The 25,546-nt window shown below is 42.2% G+C and overlaps 1 protein-coding gene across 2 annotated transcripts in view; it reads left to right on the forward strand.

The window, feature by feature from the left end:
* CDK20 (cyclin dependent kinase 20) overlaps positions 1-25,546 on the forward strand; it is a 592,070-nt gene that overhangs the window by 445,998 nt on the left and 120,526 nt on the right. Inside the window, exon 5 of one of the 2 annotated variants that reach the window (XM_044080368.1) lies at positions 11,015-11,077. The exons of the other annotated variant lie outside the window; for it this stretch is intronic. Within the exon in view, the coding sequence (XP_043936303.1) occupies positions 11,015-11,077 (63 nt within the window). The remainder of the gene's footprint in view (positions 1-11,014; positions 11,078-25,546) is intronic. 2 annotated transcript variants of the gene reach the window in all.

Genomic DNA, 25,546 nt, shown 5'->3' on the forward strand with positions numbered 1-25,546 from the left:
CTAATATTAACCAATCTATCAATTTGCCAGTCTTCTTTCCTAACTACCAGAACAAAGGGGAGTACGGACTACATTCTTTGGACATACACAGACAACTTAGATTTTACATTCATAGGACATCTGGTCATAGACAATCCGACCAGTTTGTATCCTTTGCCAAATTTAATCTAGGTAAACCGGTCTCTAAGGTTTCCTTATCGAGATGGATTTCACAGTGTATCATTACAGCATATCAAAATTCCGGCAGGCCTGCACCTCAAGGAGTTCGTGCCCATTCAACTAGGGCTATGGCTACATCTGCCACCTTTAAATCCAGGGTTTCCTTGGATGATATCTGTTCAGCAGCCACTTGGGCCTCATCTCATACCTTCATCAATCATTATAAATTGGACATTACCTCCAGAGGGAGAACTTCTTTTGGCTCCGCAGTGCTCCGGAATATCCTTCCATGAAGGCCGCCCAAGTTTTAGGTAGCTGGGGACTCTGTCCCACAGGTTGCAGACCAAATGAAGTTAACTACTTCAGATTAAGAAGTTATGTACTCACCATAACATTCCATCTGAGTAGGTAAACTTAATTTGTCTGCAACCGTTCCCCCTCTGTCCCCCTGACCTTCAGATGTGTTTCATGTCATATAGTGATGTACCATTCTGATAATGGAGTTAGTTATCCACTATAGTGCTTGCGGGCAAACTTGATCTGAGGTCAGTCAGGGTTGGCAGGGGATTATGGGTAAGGGGAGGAGCTAGGAGCTCGAATCTAAGCTTTGTAAAGTTGCCGGCTCGGATCCGAGGTCGGATCCGTATCCCACAGGTTGCAGACAAATGAAGTTTACCTACTCAGATGAAACGTTATGGTGAGTACATAACTTCTTATTCTACAAATCCCAAAGTGTTGCTCCAGACCCTTCTTATGATAACCCCTCCTCAAGGAGGGAGCAATAATAATGGACATCGCCCCTGTGGCAGAGGTGATTCGCAGAACTAAGTCTTTCAGGCTTCTTTCTCTGATAAGTCTTTTCAGTGTTCTTGAACAGTTGCCCAACTGCCGCACTCTAGAAGCAGTCAAGATGCGTATCCCTGCACCCCATTGTCTGAGCCTACATCACTCAAGATGCTTGGGTGCAGAGGATTATAACCAGAGGTTACATAACTCCTTTTCTATCTCATCACCCATGCTTAAAGGAACTCCCTGATGTGCCCCTTCTCAGTGAAAGGCAGCAGCTATCGAGATAAGAAAGCTGACAGACAAATAAGTAATCCAGCAGGTCCCATCAGACCAGCAAGGATCCAAAATTTACTCAAGGTTTTTTTTGGTGGCAAAGAAAAATGGGTACCTAAGGCCAATCTTGGACCCTAGTCACTTGAACCAATACACGAAACAGATGAAATTCTGGATGGTCATGGTACAGTCCATCCTATTGTTATTAAAGAAGGATGACTGGATGTGCTCAATAGACCTCAAGATACATACTATCATATAAAGATGGGCAGATGCTCCAGGAAATTTCTATGCTTCCGGCCAGCCAGGAGCCAGTCACTTCTAATTCAGAGCCCTGCCCTTTGGACTCACCACAGCCCCCCTGGATGTTCACCAAGTGCATGCAGTGGTTCCAGCCCATCTCGGGCTGTTAAGGATCTGTGAATTTCCATACTTAGATAACTGTCTTGTAACTGCCCCCACTAGGAATCTTCAAGTCAGGAACTTCGTACTCCTCCTTTGCTCATTACTGGAGATAACTGTCAACACAGCCAAGTCCAAACTTCATCCAGTTCATATAGTAGAATTCAATGAAGCACATTTGGATACAGTGCTACAGAGAACCAGGCTACCAGAATCCAGGATTGACACGCTTCAGCAACAAGCAGTAGTGGTACTTTCCCATCAGAAGCCACCAGCAAGGTTGATTTTGCATCTTCTTGGTTCAGTGATAGTTGCCATTACCTTTGTCCCCTAGCCAGATTTCATATGAGGGTGCTGTAGTGGCCTGCATCAGTTCAGTGGTCACTGAGATGTCAGACCATGAATTTTCAAGTGTCCCTTATGAAAATTTTCAGAACTCATTCACTGGTGGCTAGAATCTTCAGTTGTATCTCAGGGTGTACCATTCATTTTTCCCTCTTCTTAGGCCACAGTAACCTTAGATGCTTCTCAACTGGGATGGGGGAAAGGATTTTTGGGGAAGTTTGTCCAAGGCACAAGGTGCCCTTCAGAGGTCAGTCTTTACATCAAAATACTGGAGATGAGGGCAGTTCTGCTAGTGTTGCAAATCTTCCAGGACTCTTTTCCTATGAGTGTGACCTGTATCCAGATGGACAATATTCCAGTAGTCTGGTACATCAACATGCAAAGGGGAAATGTTCTTACCTGTTATGTCAAGAAGTCTTGAGGGTTTGGCAGTGGGTGATGTCTTCTTACAGCTTTGTGATAGTGACACACACACATTGAAAGTCTAATGTTGTAATGTACAAGTTAAGCAGGTCTGTCCCTTCTTCCTTATGAGTGGTCCCTCCACCCACCAACACCAAATGCCGCAGGTACTTTACCCTCATCTGCAAGAGGGACAGTCCCCAAAGAATGCTGTGACCCACATAGCAGGTCTGTCCCTTCTTCCTTATGAGTGGTCCCTCAATTTGATAGTGGCAGATCAGATTTTCAGTCGCTATGGCCAACCATGCTGTCACCTCTTTGCTTCACCCACCAACACCAAATGCCGCAGGTACTTTGCCCTCATCCTCCAAGAGGGACAGTCCCCAAAGAATGCTATGACCCACATTTGGCCCTAAGGTCTTCTTTCTGCCCATCTTTCCACTCATCTCATCCCAAAGTATCTGCAGAAAGCAATGTGAGGTAAGGCTACCGTGATCCTCATCGCTCCCTTCTGTCCTCAACAGGTGTGGCTTACCTTCCTCTGGTCTCATCTTATTCACCCAAAGTGGGTGCTGGACACTGTTTCAGATCTTTTCTCTCAATGCCTCCAAGAAGCCTCACCCAGGCATAAAAGCCCTCAGGTTGACAGCTTTCATTCCAAATTGTGCACATTTTGACTTCTGCACAGAAACCTTCTAGCTAGAATATTTAGAAGAATAAATGGAAGAGATTTTGTATCTGGGCTTCCAGTTGGAAATTGGATCCCTTTACAGACCATCTGCCAGCTGTCTTAGACTTCCTGGATACTCTTTTTCACAGTGGCTCTAGCTAGGCTAGTATCAAGATCCAGATGGCTGCTATTTCCAACTTTCACATTAGAAAAAATCAGTCACTCATTGCTTCCCTGAGATTGTCTAAAGTGCAACCTTCCCTTAGAGATCCTGCTCCTCCTTGGGATATTAACATTCTTCCACAGGCCTTGACAAGACCCCTTTCAAACCTGTGGCTATAGTTGATTTGAAATACCTGTCCTGGAAAACCTTGTTTTGGTGGTAGTTACTTCTGCAAGGAGAATATTGGAGCTTCATGCTCCTCCTTGTAAAGCTCCCTACTTAGTTTTCCACAAGGAGAAAGTCACTTTGAGAGCAAATTCATCCGCTCTCCCTAAGGTGGCTTCTGAATCATCATTTAACAAGTCCAAACACCTTGTTTTCTTTCCATGCTTTTACAATAAAGGAGAGTACATGTTGCACCTTTTAGATGTGCATCATCAACTCCAGTTTAATCTGCATCGTACTAAGTAGGTCAGAAAGAGTGACCAGTTTGTTTCCTTTTCCTCCGCTAAATTGGTTGAAGGTGTGTAAGGGAACTCTTTCTCTCTGGCTCTCTAAATGTATTTCCCACATCTATAAGGAGAAGAGTCTCTCTTTAATTGGATCTCCTAAGGCTCATTTTACTAGAGCAGTCATTACATCCACTGCCTTTTTCTCCAAAGTAGCAGTTGATGACATTTGTGCTGCAGCTAATTGGTCCCATGTCCATACCTTTATATCTCACTGCAAGTTTGATTTACAGTCCGGGTCAAGAGCTTCTTTTCATTCAGGTCTCCACTGGGATATCCTTTCATCAGACCTTCCAAGATTTATGGTAGCTGAGGTCTCTCGTCTGTTGAAGAGGTGGAAGAGACAATACCAGATATGAAAGTTTTCTCCTTACGATAATGATAGGTCTTTGTTGTCTGTTTCCATCCTTCCTCAACTTTCTTCCCACTTTCTCCTACAAGTTATCATTTTCCTTTGTTTCTAGAGTGACCACACTGATGATTCCTATGGTTTAGTCATGTACTCTTCAAGTTCTGTTTTAGGGCTTGTTATTAAACCTACAATGTGTTTTTCTGATGATGATACTGTATTAGGTTTATTGTAGGGTATAGGCAACGCAATCTGACGTAACTTGCTAACTGTAGGGTAATATGGCTAAGGGGAGGAGCCTGAACCTTAGATCCAAAGTCTGACAGTGGCTGAAGTTGGATCCTAGATGGATCCAATAACCCATCCATTGAGGAAGGATGGAAGCAGACAACATGGACCTATCATTATGGTAAGTACATGACTTTTGTTTGCTTGTGTTTGACTATTACTTCTCATTCTCAGGCATCAGAGAACTGTGCTTGTAAAGAATCAAAAGCATAATGCTGAATGTTGCTTCCCTGTGATCTTTTTTTCACGTGCATTTTGTATGACAGAATTAATACAGCCTCCAGGTGCTTACATTTTTCATAGTACATTAATATCAGTATGCAGACACTTCACCAAAAGATCATGAAAAAGAGAAAAAGTGCATTATGCCTCTTGCCTATGTTTGTCTGTTTACTCACAGTCAAGTATCAGAGAACAGTTCTTGATAAAGACTGAAAAACCATAATGCTGAATGTTGCATCTCCTTGATCTTTTTTTCACAAGCCCATTTGAGAGGCAAAATTAATGCAGCCTATAGATAAGGTGTTACACAGTACTGTAAACATCAGCACTTAAATTGTGTACTGAATGATATTTGTGATAGGTTCATAGCTAAGTACTAGGCTAGCTGCCATTATGGGTTATTTTAAGCCTAACCATTTTCATTTTTTGTGCTAGAAATAACCTATCCTATTTTGTTATAGATAGGCTTTACCCATCCCATGGTAGATAATTATATATAACCCCTAATGAGAATGACTGGGATCATACCATAGATAATGTGAAAGGAAACATGCATGGGATAAAGCTTTTAGGAGCTCATCTGTCCACCTGGGGTAAATTTTCTGTTTGCCATCTATAGAGCTAAGTTGCACTTGAAAATGGACAGGGATGGACTTTGTTTTATGTGGAATGGGAGTCTGTTCCACAGCGGCATTATCCTCTGTGAAATATACCTATCCCTCCAAACCATTCTGCTTAAGTTGCCGAAGAGGTTCAGATCCTTAGACTGAGTATTTCTGATGCCATTTGACTTGCTGATGTGCAGTAAGTCCATCAGTAATGGGTTGGAGGATGCCGTGTATGCCAGACATGTCACCTCTTAGCAGTCTGTAGGATACAGATTATTGGCTGGTGCAGTGTTGCAGTGGTTGCGTTGTCACCTCATAGCAAGAGGTTTTCCATTTCAATTCTTGGCTGGGGTGCCTTCTGTACAGAGTCTGCATGTCCTCCCAGCGTCTGTGTGGGTTTCATGTGGGTGGTTTGGTTTCCTCCCATGTTACAAAGACATGCAATGGAGAGTTTCTCCCCAGGCCTCCACTGAAAATTGGCTTCATTCTAAGTGGACTTTCCCTGTAAATAAATGTTAAAAAAAGAAATAAATAATGATAGGGTTTTAAGTAGGTCCCTGTAGGACATGTTATTTAGGCCTTGAATCCTTTTAGTATGATATCTCTATGGGCATTCTAGTTGTGTATGAAATCATATGAAATATATATATATATATATATATATATATATATATATATGAAGTATCATATGAAATAACATGCAATATTGTTTTTGTTTGCATTTAATCATTATTTTCCTTAAGGTATTAGAAAACAGAGTTTGTAAATTTGAGGCAATGATGCTGTATGTTGCTTCTGTTTGATCATCTTTTTTCCCTGCAGTTAAACATTGTATCTGATGTTGTAATTTCATTCATTCCTCAACCTTTGGGTTTAGATCTGAACTCTGTTCCGACTCGGCCGTTACCATAGCTTGTGGCCAATTGAAACTCTCAGGCGCCTCACTATCAATAATGCACCAAACCCTAACATACCTCAGATATCATCTACCACTTTTTGCGTATAGACATGGTTAGCTTTTCTCTCGAGCAATTTTTAAGATAAATGCTTTTTAAACCATTTTCTCTTTCTCCCATTCCTTTGTACACTTAGTATATTTCTTACATACCATTGCTGGTATCTTCTGTATTTACTGACCTTTCTCTTACACCGTTGGTGTATTCCTTTTTGTACCATAGTTGGTACCCCTTTTTTCCCCCTTTTTATTCCTCCTTACCCTAAAAAAAAGCTTTCTATCATCTCTTTCTTTTCTGGCCACTTTCATCATGTCTGAAAAAGGTTTTAAGAAATGCAGGAAATGTGGCCAAAAGTTTCCTTGTTCCGATGTACATGATTTCTTCATCTATTGTTCAGGCCCAGAGCATCTTAGTGTGGAATGCAGTATTGTCAGAGTTTCAATCCACAATCTGTAATGGACCTGTAAAAACAAATTGATTTTAAAAAGTTTAACAGCCCACTACTTTCTCCAAAGCCATATCTGGGGCTCACCCCCCAAAGGCAGTTTCTAAGGATGCTCTGAAGAAGTCCCCCCAAAAATTTGGGTTCTTCGACTCCATCTTCAGTGGCGACTCTGCACAAAAAGTCCAGAATGGATCTGAAGCCATCTGGCTCCAAGACTGCTACATCATCTCCTAAAAGGTCTTCAGATCTGACTACTTTAGATCCTAAGGTACTTCTTCAGATCTGATTCTCACCATCCATAGACCCAGTGCCTTCTAGGGTCCCATCTCCCTTCCTAGAGAAACTGCAGTCCAAGTCATCATCTGTTGCTTCATCTCATTCTTCCAACAATCTCACTGAAGCTGACATGGATAGAATGATGAAGTTTCTCTTGGCGCAGATACAGATGGGGGTTCTCCCAGCTCCTACCCCATTAGGTCAGTGAGCCTTAGTCAGCTCTATCCCTCCAGTACTCTCCTTCTGTGATTCAACACTTCATTTCAGAGTCCTTGGATCTGAGTTTTCCGGGACCATCGGTATTGGATCCAAAGACCGTGGTATTCTCGGATCCAATGATTTCTGATAGCTCCCCAGCTCCAATGAGTTCAGAGCCGAATGGCTGTCCGAGGTGAAGTGTCTCTGTCAGATCCAAGGTGTTGGGAGTCGACTCCGAAATTTTCAGAGCGGACTGCACCCCTTGGAGCCTCGGCCCTGGACAGCTCACCTCCAACCTTTGCCTTGGGTAGGTTGCTTTCAAGGCAGGCAGAGATGATGGGGCAGAAGTATGTCTTCTCAGCTTCATCAGTTTCTGTTTTCTTGGGACAATCTGCTTTTGAGGTAGTGGAGAGAGTGTTCTCTGCTTTGGCAGGACAGATGGTCTTTCCCCGCTTGGATCTTCCTTCAAAATCTCAAGTGTCTCTGCTCAGTGAGCCTTGACATTCAACTCCAGAGGGACAGCCAGTCCAAACCCTCCAGACTACCCAGCAGGGTAATACTGTCTCTTCCAACACTTCCCCCGAACATCCCACTGAGGAGGTTTCCCAGAAGAAAAAGTGCAAAAGGAGGCACTTAGATTCCCCACAGGAATCTATCACAGAAGACAATGATTTAGACAAAGGGGAAGTATCCCCCAGATCACCACCTGAAGACATCTCATTTAGAGACATTCTGGATATCCTCAAGCAATGGGGTGGCTTGTCCTCTCAAAATACTTCTCTGGAAGAATCAGTAGTTCTGGAGGCATTTGGATATGGCCCATCTACCTCCTGGGTAAAGCAGTGTAATAGTCACTATATAAATAAAAAAAAATTTTTTTTTCCATAGTCCATGCTCTTAGGTTTTATTGTAAATATTGGATAATGGCAGTCATAGCTTTTTCTGTGGAAGAGCGATACATATTTTCTCATCATGCCCCTGCACGTCCTAAACTTACCAACTCCACAACAGTGATGAGCTCATTAATTTGATCTCTCAGCAGGTGTGGTAGGAACCTGATACAGTTGAATTTACCCCAAAGAGACCAGACTGAATTCTGGCACCTCCAACAGGAAGGGAATACTGGAGCAAGAGAGTACCAATGGATGCCATAGTCATGGTGGCAGCCATGAAGAAGGGACTTGTGAAGCAAAGTTCCACTGTCCATCCCCTTAATAGAGAGTCCAGGGCTTTGTACAGATTTGGGAAGCATGTCTATGCTTTAGTGACCTTTGCTGTTGGGTCACTGAACTATATGGCATATTTCACTAGGCTGCAAAGAGATTTGATAAAGAAGCTATCAGATACTCTTTCAGAGACCACTACTGCAGAGACTTGGGCTTCACTGTGGTATACAAGAAGGAACTAGGTTCATTGTAGTTCTTACGAGCATTAACAGAGTCATCTTGAAAGCTTTGCAAATTAATACATTTTACACTGTTTCAATTCTTTAAAGTTCCACTTTTTTAATATACCTATCAATAATTTTCTCATCCTTATTATAAAAGAGTAGGATTGGAATTATCTAAGTGCTTAGCAGCAATGGAGTCAACTAAGACTATAGCTGCTGAGCCAGGTTTGGGAATGGTGTATGAAAATATAAAAGACTGAGGAATCGTATACATCTTATTTGCCTTTTTAGGGACAGTTGGCTGACTGTGAGGAAAATTGCAGGCTCTAAGACACACATCCTTTAAAGGTGACAGGGCAGAAGAAATGGGTTTAGGTTCTGGAAGATTCTTCTGTTAACAACTCATAATATTTTCTGAGGGACTGAGAAATCTCAGTGTTCTCCAACTGAAACCACTGGAACATTCTAGCAATAGTATCAGAGAAAGAGAAACCCCCGCAGGAAGAATCAGAAACTGAGCTTTCCTTTGAGTCTAAATTGGAAATCTGAGGACAAAACCCCAAAACTCCCCCTGCATCTTCCTATTCAGATTCAGAATCTTGAATCTCTTCAGAAAAAATGCACCCCTTTTTCTTTTACCAGAAACTACTGAACAAGGATAAATAGCCTGAATTAGACCCTGAGACAGTCCCAGTAAACTACTCCTAGCCAGAGAAATTTGAGGAGGAGTAGACACATTTGTTTCTTTTTTACAGGAAAAATGGTGCCAACCGTGTTACTAATGGCAGCCGCTGCTTCCCTAGGGATGGGCACAGCATTCTAACATAACAGGAAAACCTTCCTAGTCCCTCTCCCAGGACCAACAAGATTGCCTCTCTGTTTCCCACTAAGGGTCCTCTAAAAGCCTCAGAGGATGTGGCTAGCCCCCTGTCCATAATGGCTGTAGGTGGTACACCAGAGGGATTTGGGGTGAAAGATGAGTGGTCTGAGGTGCAGCAAATGGCCACAGCAGAGTCACCCACCTGTGGTTGAGGCAAATTTCTAGCCTGCTGTGGTGGCAAAGGCTGTTTACTTAACATTTACTTTTTGGGTTGGAAGAAGGAGACTGTGGGACTGACAATTTGTTGCATGGTCAAGCCAAAAATGGTGTCTCATTAACAGGGAAGATAAACAGCAAATGCCCGTAAAACTGCAGGTCTACAGTAGTTTCTTTTTTGACTGGAAAAACACAGTAAAAAAGCAGTTTGACACTATGGTAGCTCTACAATGGAAAATTAAACACAATTTCTCCACTTGAAATATGGTATCAGTTAGTTTACACTTCTTTATAACTGTCAGAAGAAATGAATGCTCATTTTAAATGTACATTACAGTCTGGACCCAGTCTATTAAAATACACTACTAGCTTTAAAATAACTTTCATGAAGAGGAAAGTAATAAGACATCAGTATAAGAAAATGATTTTTTTCCCTCACAAAGGGAACTTATCTGCCCAGCAAAGGACAGCAGAAGCCGACCATCGATCATTGAAATCCTCAAAGGAGCGTACTCTTCAGCTGCAGTAAAGCTCTAAAGGGCTTTGTGCCCAAACTTGATTTTTAGTCAGCTCATCTTGAGCTGCTTGACAGTTTGGACATGTGGAAGGTGCCCTGAGGCTTTGAAAGCTGGCTGGCTGTGATATCCTTGGCAGGATATAACTCGTATATCTAAGGCTACTGCAGCAGTGATCAGTATGAAGAATATCAGTATCACTACACCATCAAATGTAGAGAAAAAAGGTTGCATCTAGATGCTTGGTTGTATCCAGAGCGTAGTAGATTCTAGAATTAGGCAGGTCATTCTTATTTTACAGCATGCTGTTTTTTCTTTGCCTTTTATTTTATCTTATCTGTTTGTTAACCAGTTAAGCCCGCTAGACAAATTTTGCTTTTATCAGGGACAACCCAGTAGCAGTGTCTGGTTAAGTGACTTGCTCAGTCACACAGCAGGCAAATAGAGGTTGAAGGAATCAAACCCTGTACACTGGACTACAGGAAAAACTTCATGAAGAGCTCAGAGCCTTAATGTTTTGTGCTAACTGCCAGACAACGTTTCGGAGGTTGTACACAACTTGAGACATCATCTTGGAAAAGATACAAAGGAAAACACTAGGGTAATAAATGGTATAGGGAGTTTTGGCCGACATGGGATAGATGTACATCTGAGTATAAGGTAGGACTTTGGACACATGATCTTAACTTACAAAATCATGAATGGTTATGTACAGTGGTGGCTCTGAAGAGGAAGAATGGTATAGGCCATCAACTACATATAAAGGTTACAAAACTTGACTTGATCTATGTAAGTGGCCTTTCACAGGAGTAGTTGATGCTTGGAATGAGTTGTTGGAAGTTTTGAGAGGAGACATGGGACAAGCGGAGAAAGGAAATGTATGTGAGGACTGCTAAGTGAAAACTAGGGGCAGGATGCATAGATAAATCATTTTCTTCTAATAATTTAGTCTACAGAAAGTAATTTATTTTGCACCAATCTTGACTGTTCATTTTAATTTGTTTCTGTTATTCGGACAGATGGTATCGAGCACCGGAGCTGTTGTATGGAGCTAGGAAGTATGATGAAGGTGTAGATCTTTGGTAAGCTGAAAATGTTGACTTTTGTAAGTAAGTAATTGTTTTGTGTTTTTAGGCATGAGGAGAAGGTAAGAAATGCAAAAAAAACTTAAGTATTTATTAACTAACATAGCAGAAACTTTATGCAAATTATTAGTGCAGATTACACAAAACAGACTCATTCATCACCTTGATATATAAACTCTGCTAAAGCAGTGTAATAGTCACTGAAAATCCACCATTCCACCTGTCACTATGGATAAATAATTAATAATTTAGTTTTAGTCCATGCTTAACTGTTCTTAGGTTTTATTGTAAATATTGGATAATGGCAGTCATAGCTTTTCCTGTGGAAGAGCGATACATATTTTCTCATCATGCCCCTGCATGTCCTAAACTTACCAACTCAACAACAGTGGAATTAAAGCACGTAGTGGCCTCATGCAAACAGCATTCCTGCTGTACCTAAGACTCTAAAATTCAAGTGTGTGTATGTGCATACTTGTGTATAATTATTATTATTTTTTTACAAAATAAGCTCTATTAAGTTTTGAAATATGTAACAGTAAAACAGAAAAAAACAGTTTTGCTGTTGGATCATTATTTTGTCAGTATTTGTAGCAATCACATGCTGAATGTGCTTATCTCAGAATGCTCAAGGGGAATGTATATTTTGGACTTTCACAGTTCTGCAACCATTGGTTGATTCACTAAGCAATGCATAACATATGTTTGTTGTAGTAGAATAACTTTTTACTCTCAAATTAAAACCCTTTTGAGACATGAAGTACTATCTTAAGCTAGTTGTACATTTTTCTTAATGTACTAACTTAAAATGTTTACATGAAAATCTCAGTTTCATACATATATAGTTTGCTTAAAAACTACTGCATTTAGGATGTGGGCCAGCCATCTGAATTTGAAGTAACCTCCCACATTTAGCAAGTGGGCACTTTGGATCCAGTTTTTGTACAAGAAACTTTCTGAATCTGAGTTGTAATATTTGTGGTCTCTACCACAACAGGACCTCAGTGTGTCACCTTGATTTTTTATTTTGCTAATGCTGCATGAATTCTGATGTTAATAGCTTTCCTGGTATCAGTTTTGCAAGTATTCTATAAATGAGCAATTACTGCAGCTCACTTTGAATGTGGAAGAATTGAAGAACATTACTGTAAGAAAAAGGAAGAGAAAGACAGATGTTGACTACATGGCTCAAGCTGTGGATTTACAATGCCAGATGGATGAGAATTTAATACACAATGAAAACAGTGGGATTAATAAGACTAGTGGTGATGAAGATTTATCCTTTGTAACAATTAACAGAGCGGATGTTACTGTATTAGAAGTTGAAGATTCTTCAGAGCTGGTTAGCAAAGATATTCTTGTAATTGGAAATTCAATTATTAGAGGAACTGATACTTATATTTGCAGAGAAAATAATGAGCATTGAATAGTGTTGTTCTTGCCAGGAGCAAAAATAGATGTGAGACAAGCTTTGGAATGCCCTAGTACGGATCTGTTTTTATTCATGTTGGTACAAATGATCTCACCTGCAAGGACTGTCTGACTGTTAGTAGGGAACTGACAGCCCTCTTAGATAGTATAGCTTGTACTGGTGTTAGGACATATTTTTCACAAGTCACCTATAGAAAAGATAGGTTACAGTGAATGAAAAGATTTTTTGGGGTAAATACCTACATGGCAAAAATGTCCTGTTTTACAAAATGGAAATGTGTAGAGAACCAAGCTTAGTTTTGGGCACACGTGTTCAGACAGGATAGCATGCATTTGTCAAGATCAGGGAAGAGAATTTTTGCAGCAGATATTTTGCAATATTTGACAAACACTAGGTAGGATTTTTCCCAGGTTGAACATTTAACAGTTCACATATACCAACATTTGATGCATTTCTAATGGTTGTTAATGCTTGGAGCATTAATAATAAAGTTTTTATTGGAAAATATGCTACGTTCCCACAAGATTGATGTTGTTATTGTTTGTGAAACATGGTAAAAGAACTATGACTGGAAACCAGTTCTTTCAGCATATAAATGTTTTTTACTGTAACAGACACTCTAACAAAAAATCACTTGGAGGGGTTATGATGGGGATTAAAGATAGTTATGAGACCTGTGATTATTACATGTTCAGTGATAACACCAATACTATAGACTGTGTAGCTGTGACAGTAAAGACAACCTTGGAACATATAACAATTGTTCGAGTGTATAGACAACCAAAGTCAAGTGCTGATGGCCTTGAGGAATTCATACATTTCTTGCATGAAACACAGGAGGGGAAGAGTAATATTAGCTGGGGACTTAAATTTACCAGAAACAGACTGGAATAATATTGATTCAACACCATTAGTAAGAAAGTTATTCACAATGTATATTCAGAAACAACTATTACTTCATGTTGTAAAAAAAAAACTACCAGTGGACGGAACATACTAGATATTGCTTGTGTTCCTAAAGAAATTGCTGTTACTTCAAGTCAAGTTTTACCACCATTGATGTGCAGTGATCATGGGGTTAAAAAGGTTAATTTGTTGCTAGATAATTCTGCCAAACTGAAATCTAAACTAAAGGTTAATTACAGATTATATGGAAGCAAAACTATCGCTATGTAAAACTAACTGGAGTGAGGTGTTCAGTTGAAAAACTGCAAGTGGAATGTGGAAAGTTTTGAAAGAAAAATTGTTGGAGTAGAAAAAAATGTTTTACATCAGGATCTAGGCATACAATGTGAGGGGGATATATTTCTGTAAGAACAGGATACCTGATTAAGGTGAGAGACAAAAAATATAAGAAATGGAAGAGAGGTTGAACTACAACTTTGAAAACTGAAATAAGCTGGACAAACGGATTAAGCATAGTATGAGACAAGATCAAGAAATGTTTGAAGAAAATGTATATAAAGATATTGGGCATAACAGGAAACATTTTTATAGATGCATAAGATATGGAAGGACTAAAGACATACAAATTGATAAACTGTGTGCAGATTCTAAAATTTATACTCGGATACAACAGATTATAGATATATTTACAAAATCTTATGCAAAACAGTGTGGCTCCACAAAAGGGGTGATAAGTTGTCATAGTGACATTCAGGTAACCACAGATACTGGAATTAAATTTGATTATATTGAAAAAGAACTGTGTAAACTGGATCCAAACAAAGCACAGGGAGGAGACGGAATTATTAACAATAACTTGAGAACACTTCAGCAAGAACTTACGGTACCATTATACCTTTTATTCACTAGGCAATATAAATATGGGGAGATTCCTCAAGATTGTAGACATGCATTTATTAAACAGATCTTTAAGGGAAAGGGGGGGGTAGGACAAACCCAGAGTCATATAGACCCTTAAGTCTACTTTCATGTTGTGGAAAAATAATAGTGAAGGCAATATTGGATACGTTATTGTCAGAACTGGATAGGCTGGGACTTGAAACTATATATCAGCTTTTATATGTTGAAAATAGATCTATTGCCACCTGTAACATGATGTTCTGTAACAATGTAATAACAGATATGAATGAAAAATTGTGCTGTGATGTAATTTATATAGATTTAACTTCAGCATTTGACAGGGTTATACACAAAACACTGATCAATAAATTAGAACAACTAGGTATTGATGTACTCTTGATAAGATGGATAGCTGCATGGCTTACAAATAGGACATGGCAAGTATCATACAGCAACTGCACAGGTGAAATTCTTGGTTACATTCAGGGTGTCCCACGGGGCTCTGTCCTAGGCCCTTACTTGTTTTGATTGTATCTTTCAGACCTAACTTTTTCATCTGAGGTGTTCTATAGTCTATATGCAGATGACCTGAAATTAGGTAAATTGATTACATGTGTTACAGATAAGGCATGTCTGCAAAATAACTTGACTAAATTGACCATTTGGGCACAGGAAAATAATATGCTGATAAATACATCAAAAACTAAGCAAATTGAAAGGTGAATATTTAATACAGCACACAGTGATTGAAACTGTAGACTATTTAAAAAGACATGGGGTGATCCAGCTATGAGTTTTTCTAAAAATATCAACCAGTTGGTTAAAGATAGTTATAGAAGTATAGGTTGTATAAAAAGATTCATAAAGTATAGGAAATCAAAGATGATGAAGTCATTGTTTGTTAGTTACACAGACCTCTTAACTGTCCCAAATTACTCGGATTTTACTGAGTTTTGGGGTGCCAATAGTAGGGTGCCACAATCCCCGATTTTTCAAAAGTATTTTTTTGATTTTCGCGCTTTCGGAGCTGACGTCATCACGTGCGTGATGACGTCAGCTCCGTCAACATGCCACGCGTCTATTTGAATAGTGGACTGCTGTTCGGGTGATAGAACACAGGATATTTCTAAGCCACGGCAGGAGGATTTATTTACTTTTTAAGCCAGTCGGACTCGGAATGCACTACTGTTTGGGCAGGAAGTGTCTGCTCTGCTGTTTAATGAACGAACTGCCGTTCGGGCAGGATTTCTTCAACTGACAACTGTAGAGCTGAAAGTGTCTGTTGCAGGAGGACTAACCAGACAGAAAGGACCATTGACAGAAGGTACTTTGCTGTGTAAAGCCGGCAAATGCAGTGTGTGTGTGTGTCTTTGAAAGGGCAGCTTCTTTACTTTGTTTACTGTGCTTGGCTCAGCTGCTTGCAGGCATTGCCTTTGATTGAACAGTGATTCCTTTTACTTAACGTCTCAGCAACAGCTTGCAGAAATGGCAGCTTCTTTACTTTGTTTACTGCGCTTGGCTCAGCTTGCAGAATGCAGGCATAACATTTGAGAGTATGTTTAGCTTACAGGTATTACGGCTGAGAGAAATGGCAGCTTCTTGAACCACTTTTGAATAGTGACTCTTTTTTACTTAACGGCTTAGCTTGCAGGCATAATGTGTATGAACCGGCAGCTTTACTTTGTTCCAGTGCTTATTTTGAATGGTGATTCCTTTTACGTAACGGCTCAAGCTTGCAGGCATAACATGTGTGTGAAATGGCATCTTCTTTACGTTGTTTAGCTCAGTTGCAGGCAATGGCATTAGGGCTAAGAGACATGGCAACTTTAATTAACTACTTTTGTGAGTGTGTGTGGTTAAAGCAAATAGAACAAGCCAATAATCCAAAAAATGCCACGCAGTAACGGGACCCAGAACTCACTGACGAAAATAGTTGTAAATAAAACCACTTTTAATGAAGTAAAAACAGCAAACAGTACTTAAAACAAGCGCTTTCGCTCAGTCAATACCGAGCTTCTTCAAAGTCAAACAGTTTCTGTGTTCAATTAACCTGAATTAAATAGTATGTCAGAGAGTCACATGACTTATTTTGATTGAATTAAACCCATCTCTTAATTAACAAGTAAAAGTACTTATTTAAAAATATTGTCATGTCTAAATCTAAAAAATATATATTATAAAAAATCATCACAAATTAAACATCTTGAGACCTATCTCAAAACATTGTTATACCACTTCGTTTAAAGGTATTCTTACCTAAATAAATCTCTAACCATACTTTGATTAATGAATGATAAATCCCAAGACAAAAAATGAAGCCCACACAATAGTTCAATACATACTGCAAGTATAAATCTTAAAAATACAATACTCATAACATACTATAAAATTATAAACGAGCTATTCTTAATTTGAGGACACTACCTATATTTATATTTTCATTTAAACCAGGTGGTTTACCTGCATGTAGCTTGAGCTGCCAATATAACTCTCGATATTCTAATCTAGCCTCCCATTTACCACCCCTTATATCAGGTATCACTTGTTCTAAGACAATAAATTTTAATTCCATGTTTTCATTTTTTCTTTCCCTGTTACTACTATTTTCCTGCCTTAAAATCTGTTACAATTAAATGCTTAGATTTTTTTATTTATCGTACGTAGTAGGAAATGTTTACAGCTTTAATGGATGTCTTGGAGAACTCTCATATTTTAAACTAGTAGCATCTTTTTCCAAAGTTTAGTTATGGATAGCTGTTTGATTTGCTGTGAACATGAATCAGAAAAGCTGACGTACCTTGATGGGTCCTTAGAAGAATTAATTTTCTCTACCACTCACCATTCTGCAAAAGTATTAGAAGATCTCATTTCTGGGGCATCTGTACACCTTTACAGATGCACACTGTCATATAATGCTTGCAGTGTAAGTAGGAACATCCCCTTTGTCTGACATTTTTTTTTTCAACTACTGGCATGGTAGTCTTCATGTTCATTGCAGTCATCAGTGAAATTCTGCAATCATTCTTACAGTACAGTATGTGTTCATGTAGCCAACAAATTGGGAACAGCATATGAAAAATTGCCACAAGTATTTGTAGTTAAATCCTACTTGAAGGTACCATATGGAGAAGCTTTTGGCTTACCTTAGGACCAAAAAGATGAATTCTATTGAAAGACTGTTATGCAAAGTCAAGCATGAAGGCCCTCTTGTAATCCAGGCAAACGTTGGAACACTGCCACAAGGACATGCATACTGAAGTCGCGGCAAATAGGTTCAGGGATAAAGCACTACTCTTGTTCCTGCAGATGATGAGGCCATCCTCGTCTAGCAGGAACTAAACCAACCCTAGCTTCTGTCTTGGTGGCAAATGTAGAGACCAGAGAAGATGCACTCATGCTTCCACCTAGGGAGTGTGTCCCAGCATTCTTGTGCCATCCAGCCTCCTAACTGACTGGCTGAATCTTGAGGTTGACCAACTTAAGAAGTCCCTTGAGTGACCATTGTCATGGATCAGCAGTACTTGAGACTGACAGCGTCTGTCAAGGGATGATCCCTCACACACAATCAGGCCAGAAGGCCACAGTAGAGGTGAGTCTCTTTAGTGGTCTTGCACCAAGGTTTGTATTTAATGGGATAGACAGCAAGTTCTTGATGTCTAGTAGCTTGAGTAGTGAAGGAATAGAGTATGAAACAATTACCTGGCTCAGCGCAGGCTTCTCTTCAGTATGTACCACTTTTGGCTGACATGGTATTGTGTGCCAGTCCCTTGTCCATGACACCCAATATAAGTAAGCCACACATTCACCTTTATGCATTAGTACATATTAATGCACCCAGTGGATGAATAAGGGCACTGAACTCCTCCATACTCATACTTCTTTATGTCAGAAGACCCTGAGGTTATAATTTCCTAAATGATCCATCCAGTTGCTTTTCAACAGTAAAGTCAGAGTGCTGCTCTGAAATGGAATGTAGTAGTGTGGGCTGAAATTACTGAGGTCCACAGTCAGAATTTCTTCATCCCCTGTGGGTTCCTGCCATAAGGATGGCCATGTACTTTCCATTCAACAGCCTCAGACACCGGAGCTGCTAAGTGAGCCCAGGTCACCAGGGCCATAGCCATGGCCAGGGCTTTATCCCTGTATGCCACAGTGCTGACTAAGGAAGAGGTCTCATTGCTGTCATAGGAAAGGCTATGAAGCACCATACAGTCTTACCTTTCCCAGTGCCTGCTAAGTTACTAAAAATGAAAACTCCACTGAATGCTCCAAAACAGTCTAAAATGCTTATGGGTAGGACTTATAATTGTTAATCAGTATGATCACTGCTGTATTAGCTTAAGCTATATGGGTTATATCCTGCATAGGATATAACATGCAACCAACTTTCAAAGCTTCAGGGCACTTTCCACATGCCCAAACCATTAGCTCAAGCTGAGCTGACTAATAGTTAGGTTTTGGCTCCAAGTCATTCAGAGCTTTCCTGCCGTGAAGACGAGGTATCCTCTGTGGGCTTTCGAGGCTCAACGGTCAGCCAACATTGTTCTATTGCTGGGCAGATAAGTTCCCTTTTGGGGAAACTAACTTCCACTTTACTTTTTGTCACAGAAAAGTTACTTTTTTCTGTCAAACCTACTTTTAAGTCAGGAAAAATGTTTTTGTTGACTGCCTTGTGACTTGTATGTACTTTTAGATGAGTGCTATTTTTTACTTTTCTGATCAAAAGTTAAAAGTTGTTTAAAGCTACGTTTTTCTGTGGAGAAACTGTTAATGTTAGATGTTAAGTTGTCAATCTCGCCTTCATTCTTGCTGGATGGGTTCGGAGCCGATCCTTGGCTCCGACTCGGCACTTGCTTAGCTTGAGAACTCCTTTTACCAGCTCGAGGCATCCCTATATCCCATGATGCAAGGCGAGACTACCTCAGATCTCGTTTGCCGCTTTGCGAAGAGGTCTCTTTTTGCCAGCTCAGGTGAGTTTGAATTTTCAAACAAGTTAGTCAGGGTTTTTTTCTCTCCCCTTCTTCTTAATAATCAGATAGTGTGTAGTTTTTCTACAGCCCACCCTATTCCCCCTTTAATTAAACTTTCAAGTTAATTTCTAAAGTTATTTTTCAGTTAGGCCTAGGCCTCTCTTTCTTAATCCCTATCTGTGTGTGTGTTTTTGGGATTAATAGTGTGACTGTTCAGTGTGTGTGTGTGTGTGTGTGTGTTTTTGCTTAGACTATGTCTAGGGAAGGAAAGGTCTCAGGCTTCAAGAAGTGTGACTCGTGCTGTCAGAAGATGTCTCTGACAGACGGTCACACTTCTTGTGCCTTTACACCTGCAGGACTCCTGTGCTATATGTCATTCTTTTAGCAAGAGAGTCCTGCAGGAGAGGAGGAACAAGTTAATCCTCCGTGGCTTATTAAAGCCAGAAGGTTCACCCACTAAGACTGGGTCGAGTAAACCTTCAAAGCTACCTAAGGTTCAGGCTACAGTGGTTATGCCTTCCCCGGTGGCTCCGACTCCTTCTGAGTCGAGATCGCCTCCGGCTGGAGCCGATCTTTCTTCCTCTGATGTGATAGTGTCGGTTCCTACCGACACTCAGTCTACAGTTGCCTTGTCGGCTCCGGCTGGCGTGTTATCAGTATCGGGCGCCTTGGCTCCATCAGAGGACGTCGGCTCCGATGGCCGTCCAAGGAGATCTCGGTCCCCTTCTTTGGAGTCGCCGGAGTCATCGAGATCTTCCAGGCTGTCTGACCACGATTTAGAGAGGGTGGTAAGCAGGCTGTTGAAGTCTGAGCACTAGCCCAAATGCTCCATAGCCCGTCTCAGCAGACGGCTGTGCTCCTATGCTCCTCCCCTTGAACTTCCTCCTCCGACTCTCCTCCAGAGTTCGGAGCCGGGATATCGACCGTGTCGGCCCGACCCGCCCGATACATCCCCTTCGGCTCTGTCGTCTTGGCTCCGATCTCCTCCATGAGACCTTCCTTGGAGGGATCCGGTCGTCGAGTTTCTCTAGTCGGCTCCGGGGCTGGTGGCATCGGACCCTTGTCCGACCCCTCTCGGGAGGGGCTTGGCTTTGGTAAGCTCGGCACCGACATCGCCTCGAGCCTTCTCTCTCAGTGGAGCCGGGAATTCCTGTTTCTTGGCGGGAGTATTTTGGCCTCCCTGGGAGAGGAGTCTTTGAGGTGATGAGGAGTGTCCTGGCACCTGAGCCAGGTCAGCGTTCATCCCTTTAGCTCCTCCCTCTTGGTGCCTGTTGATGTCTCTTGCCAGCCTCTTGCTCTCGGGCCCAGGGATCCATCGCCCCAGGTTTCCCCATTGGGAATAACTTCCTCTTCGAGGTTTCTCCCTTATCCCGGGGAACCCCCCTGGAAGAGGATGTGTAGAGGAAACACACAGACTCCCTGAGTCTACAACATCTGATACCGACTTAGATGAGTCGGAGGGTTCCGGTCCCCTCTGAGGATGTCTCCTTTTCAGACATCCTTGAACTCCTCAAACAGAGGGGAACTGGCTTCCATTGACCCTCCGAGGATGAGTCGGGTATACCTGAGGCTTTGGATCCCGACCCTCCACCTCCTGGGTGTCTCCGCCTTTCGACCCACTTATGCAGGTAGTGGCTCGGAAGGCGTGGGCAGCCCCAGATTCTGTGGAACCTGTCCCCAGGAGGCCATCCAAATTTATTACGGCCCCTTCAGACAAGCAGTTTCTTTCTAAGGGCGTTTCTGTGGATGCTATGGTGGTGGCGGCGGCCACCAAGAAAGAACTTGTGGATCCTTCCGTGCCTGTCCATCCTCCTAACAAAGATTCTGTGACCATGGATAGGTATGGTAAGCGGATGTTTTCTTCAGCGACCTTTGCTATGCGTTCGCTGAACTACCTTTGTCATTTCACCAGACTTCAAAGAGATATTCTCAAGGAACTAGGTGAAGTGGTTCAGGATCCTTCAGCTGCTGGGGCTCAAGACAAGATTGCCTCACAGCTAGCAATCCTAAATTCTTTAACCAACTCCTCCATGCGGCTCATATCCTATGCAGCCGATGGAGGCAGCCGCAGGCACAGGAGTGGCTCTTAGACGTCAAGCCTGGGTGTGGCTTTGTAATTTTGTGGACCCCTTTAAGGCGTCCTTCACCAATACCCCCTTTGACGGTTCAGCTTTGTTCGGACCTCAGGTGAAGGAAACCTTGACCAGGTGTGAGCAAGACGGCAAAACTCTTTCTGCCGAGGAGTCCATTTTCCACCCTTCTAGACCCTATCCCAAGGGTCAGAAAGGAGGAAAGATGTGGTTCCATAAAGCCCAAGGAGTAGCGCCGCCGGACGCGTGGTCAGTTTACCCCAGAGGCAGAGGGAGACGCCGCCCTAGAGGCAGGGGGTCCCCAGAATCAGGGCAACAGGGAGTCTCTTCCTGATAAGCCCTTCCAGCATCCCTGAGGTGTTGCCCGACTGTCCACCCTTGGAGGCAGTCGGGGGAAGGATATCGCTGTACCCAGTAGCCTGGCGTTCCCTTTCACAAGACATGTGGGTACAGTCGATCATATCCGAGGGTTACAAAATCCCCTTCGAAAGGTATCCCGTACCTCACCAATCCCTCCCAGACATCTCACCCAGTCAAAGGGATTTGGCAAAACAGGAGGTTTCAAAGCTCCTGGAAAAAAGAGCCGTCCAGACTGTTCCAGCAGACCAAGTAGGATCCGGCGTCTACTCGAGATTCTTTTTGGTCCCCAAAAGGACGGGAGATTGGAGACCGATTTTAGACCTGAGCAATCTAAACAGATTTGTCAAGAAGGCAAGATTCCGGATGGTCATGCTTCAGTCCTTTCTGCCTTTTCTGGGCAAGGACAACTGGATGTGCTCGATAGACCTTCAGGACGCGTACTATCACATAAAGATACACAGGCGCTCCAGGAGGTTTCTCCGCTTTCGGCTAGGGACCAGTCATTATCAATTCAGAGCCCTGCCCTTTGGCCTCACTTCAGCCCCCAGAGTGTTTACCAAATGCATGGCAGTGGTCACAGCTCATCTGAGACGTCAAGGATTCCAGGTGTTTCAATATTTAGACGACTGGCTGCTCTCCTCCACCACCAAGGATCAGCTTCTTCAGAGCAGAGACTACACTCTACAGCTTTGCAAAAGGTTGGGAATATAAAAAATCTTCTCTGCTGCCTTGCCAATCTATCACCTTTATAGGCGCAGAATTAAATACCGTCAGTATGTTAGCCAGACTAACAGATCAGAGAATTCTGGACATCCAAAAATACGTTCGGATTTTATTGCAGAGCAGCAAAGTCAAAGCCAGATTGGTTCTGAAGGTTCTAGGTCTTATGGCTGCGGCCATTGTACTTCTACCATTAGCTCGCTTCCACATGCGTCTTCTGCAGTGGATGTTATTCACTCAGTGGTCGTCCCAGAACCTTCCAATGGGGCACGAAATCTGGGTTACACAATCATGCGGGCCCCATCTAACCTGGGGGATATCTTCCCTCTACTTCATCAGGGCCGACCATTTGTTCCCCTCCTCCAGTTGCCACAGTCACTACGGATGCCTCTCTGATCGGGGGGGGGCATTATCAGGGCAGGATGGTCCACGGACTTGGCAACCCATCGAATACCATCTGCACATAAATGTCCTGGAGATGAGGCGGTGCTTTTAACGCGTTGCAAGCCCTCAACTTCTTCCAGCGGGACTCCCGCGGGACTATTGCAGTTCAAGCGGACAACATGTCTGTGGTCTGGTACATCAACAAGCAGGGCGGGACCAGATCCTATCCTTGTGTCGAAGCTCTCAGACTTTGGCAATGGGCAATCTCCTCTCATCGGTTTCTGATAGCACACATCCCCGCAGGTCCAACCTTTTAGCGGACAGACTGAGCAGAGCCATTCTCATGCCTCACGAGTGGTCTCTCAATCAATCGATAGTGGACGAGATATTTCTGAAGTGGGGCACCCTTGTTGCGACCTTTGCTACACCCCAAAACAACAAATGCCGGACTTCTTCACCCTCTTTCCCCTATCAGGACAACACCTGAGACTCTCTAACCCAGGATTGGCCCGGGGACTTGCCTTTCCTCCTTTCCCTTAATTCCACAGGTCATTCAAAGCTACCGTTTTGAGCCAAGTTGATTCTCATTGCCCCTTACTGGCCTCAACAAATTTGGTTTCGACCCTACGCCGTCACCTCCTGGTGCAGCCTCAGCATCTGGACCCAGTTCGGATCTTTTGATCCACTCAATGGTCAACAGCACGGGCCATTCATTCTCTCAACCTCACTGCTTGGTTGCTCCACTTCCTTCCTAGCCAGGCTTCCTATGATCTCTGATCCTGTCAGAGATATCTTAAATACTTCTTTTGAAGTCGTCCACCAGAGCGGTTTATGCTGCAAAGTGGCGGCGTTTTTGGGCCTTTGGGCAAACTCCAGACACATTGATCCCTTTACTGCACCTGTGCATTCTGTTTTAGATTTTCTGGCTGAAGTTTTTCAGTCAGGATCTTCTTCATCAACAGTTTAGGTTCAACTGGCGGCTATTTCCAAATATCATGTTGGCTTGCAAGATCATAACATTATGTCACATAGACTATGCAAAGCTTTTCTGAGAGGAGTTTTTCCTAAGCCTCCAATAAAGCATCCTCCTCCACAATGGGATCTGAATTTGATGTTAGCATCCTTGATTTTACCCCCCTTCGAACCGTCTGCTTCATGCTCCTTGAAGTTATTGACCTGGAAAACTATTTTCTTACTGGCTGTCACTTCAGCAAGGAGGGTATCTGAGATTCAAGCTCTCTGCATCCGTTCCCCTTACTTGGTTTTTCACAAGGACAGGGTATCCTTGAGAACAAATCCATCCTTTCTTCCCAAAGTTGTTTCTCAGACTAATATTAATCAATCCATCGATCTACCAGTTTTTTTCCCAAATTATTCTGACAGAGCTGAACAAAAGCTTCATTTTTTGGATGTCCATCGTCAGCTCAGATATTATTTGCATAGAACTAAACAATTCAGGAAATCAGATCAATTATTTGTCTCCTATGCAGAAAACAGGAAAGGTCTCCCAGTATCAAAAGTGACCTTGTCCAGATGGTTATCTTCCACCATTTCTTACGTGTATTCGCTCAGAGGCAAGCAACTACCCTCAAAACCAAAGGCACACTCAACCAGGAGCCTATCCACTTCTACAGCCTTTCAGGATAGGCTACCCATTGATACCATTTGTGCAGCAGCTACTTGGGCCACTCCTCATACCTTTGTCTCTCATTACAAATTAGATTTGGCCTCCAGGGATAGAGCCAGTTTTGGTTCCACAGTACTCAAGAGTCTGTTCCATTGAGCCACCCGGGATTCAGGTGCTAGGGATGCGGTCCCATCCAGCAAGAATGAAGGCGAGATTGACAACTTAACATTTAGAAGTTATGTACCTACCATAACGTTCCATGTTAGTTGTCTTCTCTACTTCCTTTCTTCGCCCCTCCCTCCTTCCTCCTGGCCTGGACAGATCTTAAAGAGTTTCTCTTTATCAGATTCACTCTCCTTAGTTCTTTAGAGAGTCTATCTTAAGAACTTTTTTGCCTAGTTCTTCTAGGCTAGTTTTGCTCTTCCTTTGGGATTAGTATTTTTGGCAGGGTTATTTAGCTACCAAACGAGATCTGAGGTAGTCTCGCCTTGCATCATGGGATATAGGGATGCCTCAAGCTGGTAAAAGGAGTTCTCAAGCTAAGCAAGTGGAGGGATCGGCTCCGAACCCATCCAGCAAGAAAGAAGGCGAGAGAAGACAACTAACATGGAACGTTATGGTAGGTACATAACTTCTAATTTTTGGGGCTGGGATAAGAGCTCAAAGTGATTTTTACTGTGTTTTTTTCCTGGGGAAAAGTCACTTTTTTTTACTAGTGTGTTTTACCAACCTATTTCTGCTAAACTTCTCTGGAGTCGGGCACCATTTCTGGCTTGTCTGTGGAACAAATTACCATTTCCTCTGTTGGTTCTTCTTACAGCTCCAAAAAGAAAAAAGATTGTTAAGCAGCCTTTGCCACCCCAGTAGGCTAGTAGTTTACTTCAGCTGGAGACTAGTGACTGTACTGTAGCCAAACCTGGTTCCTTGGACTACTTGCTTTTTTTTCAGATCCTTCTGGTGTAATCCCTACAGCCACCATGGACTGAGGGTTATACATGTCCTCTGCAGCTGTTAGAGTCCCCTTTGCAGTCAAATTTGAGACACTCTTGACGGTCGTTGAAGAAGATGCAGGAAAAG

The sequence above is a fragment of the Protopterus annectens genome, chromosome 8.part0, assembly GCF_019279795.1.
Source record: "Protopterus annectens isolate FY-2018-M chromosome 8.part0, PAN1.0, whole genome shotgun sequence".
NCBI lineage: Eukaryota > Metazoa > Chordata > Ceratodontiformes > Protopteridae > Protopterus > Protopterus annectens.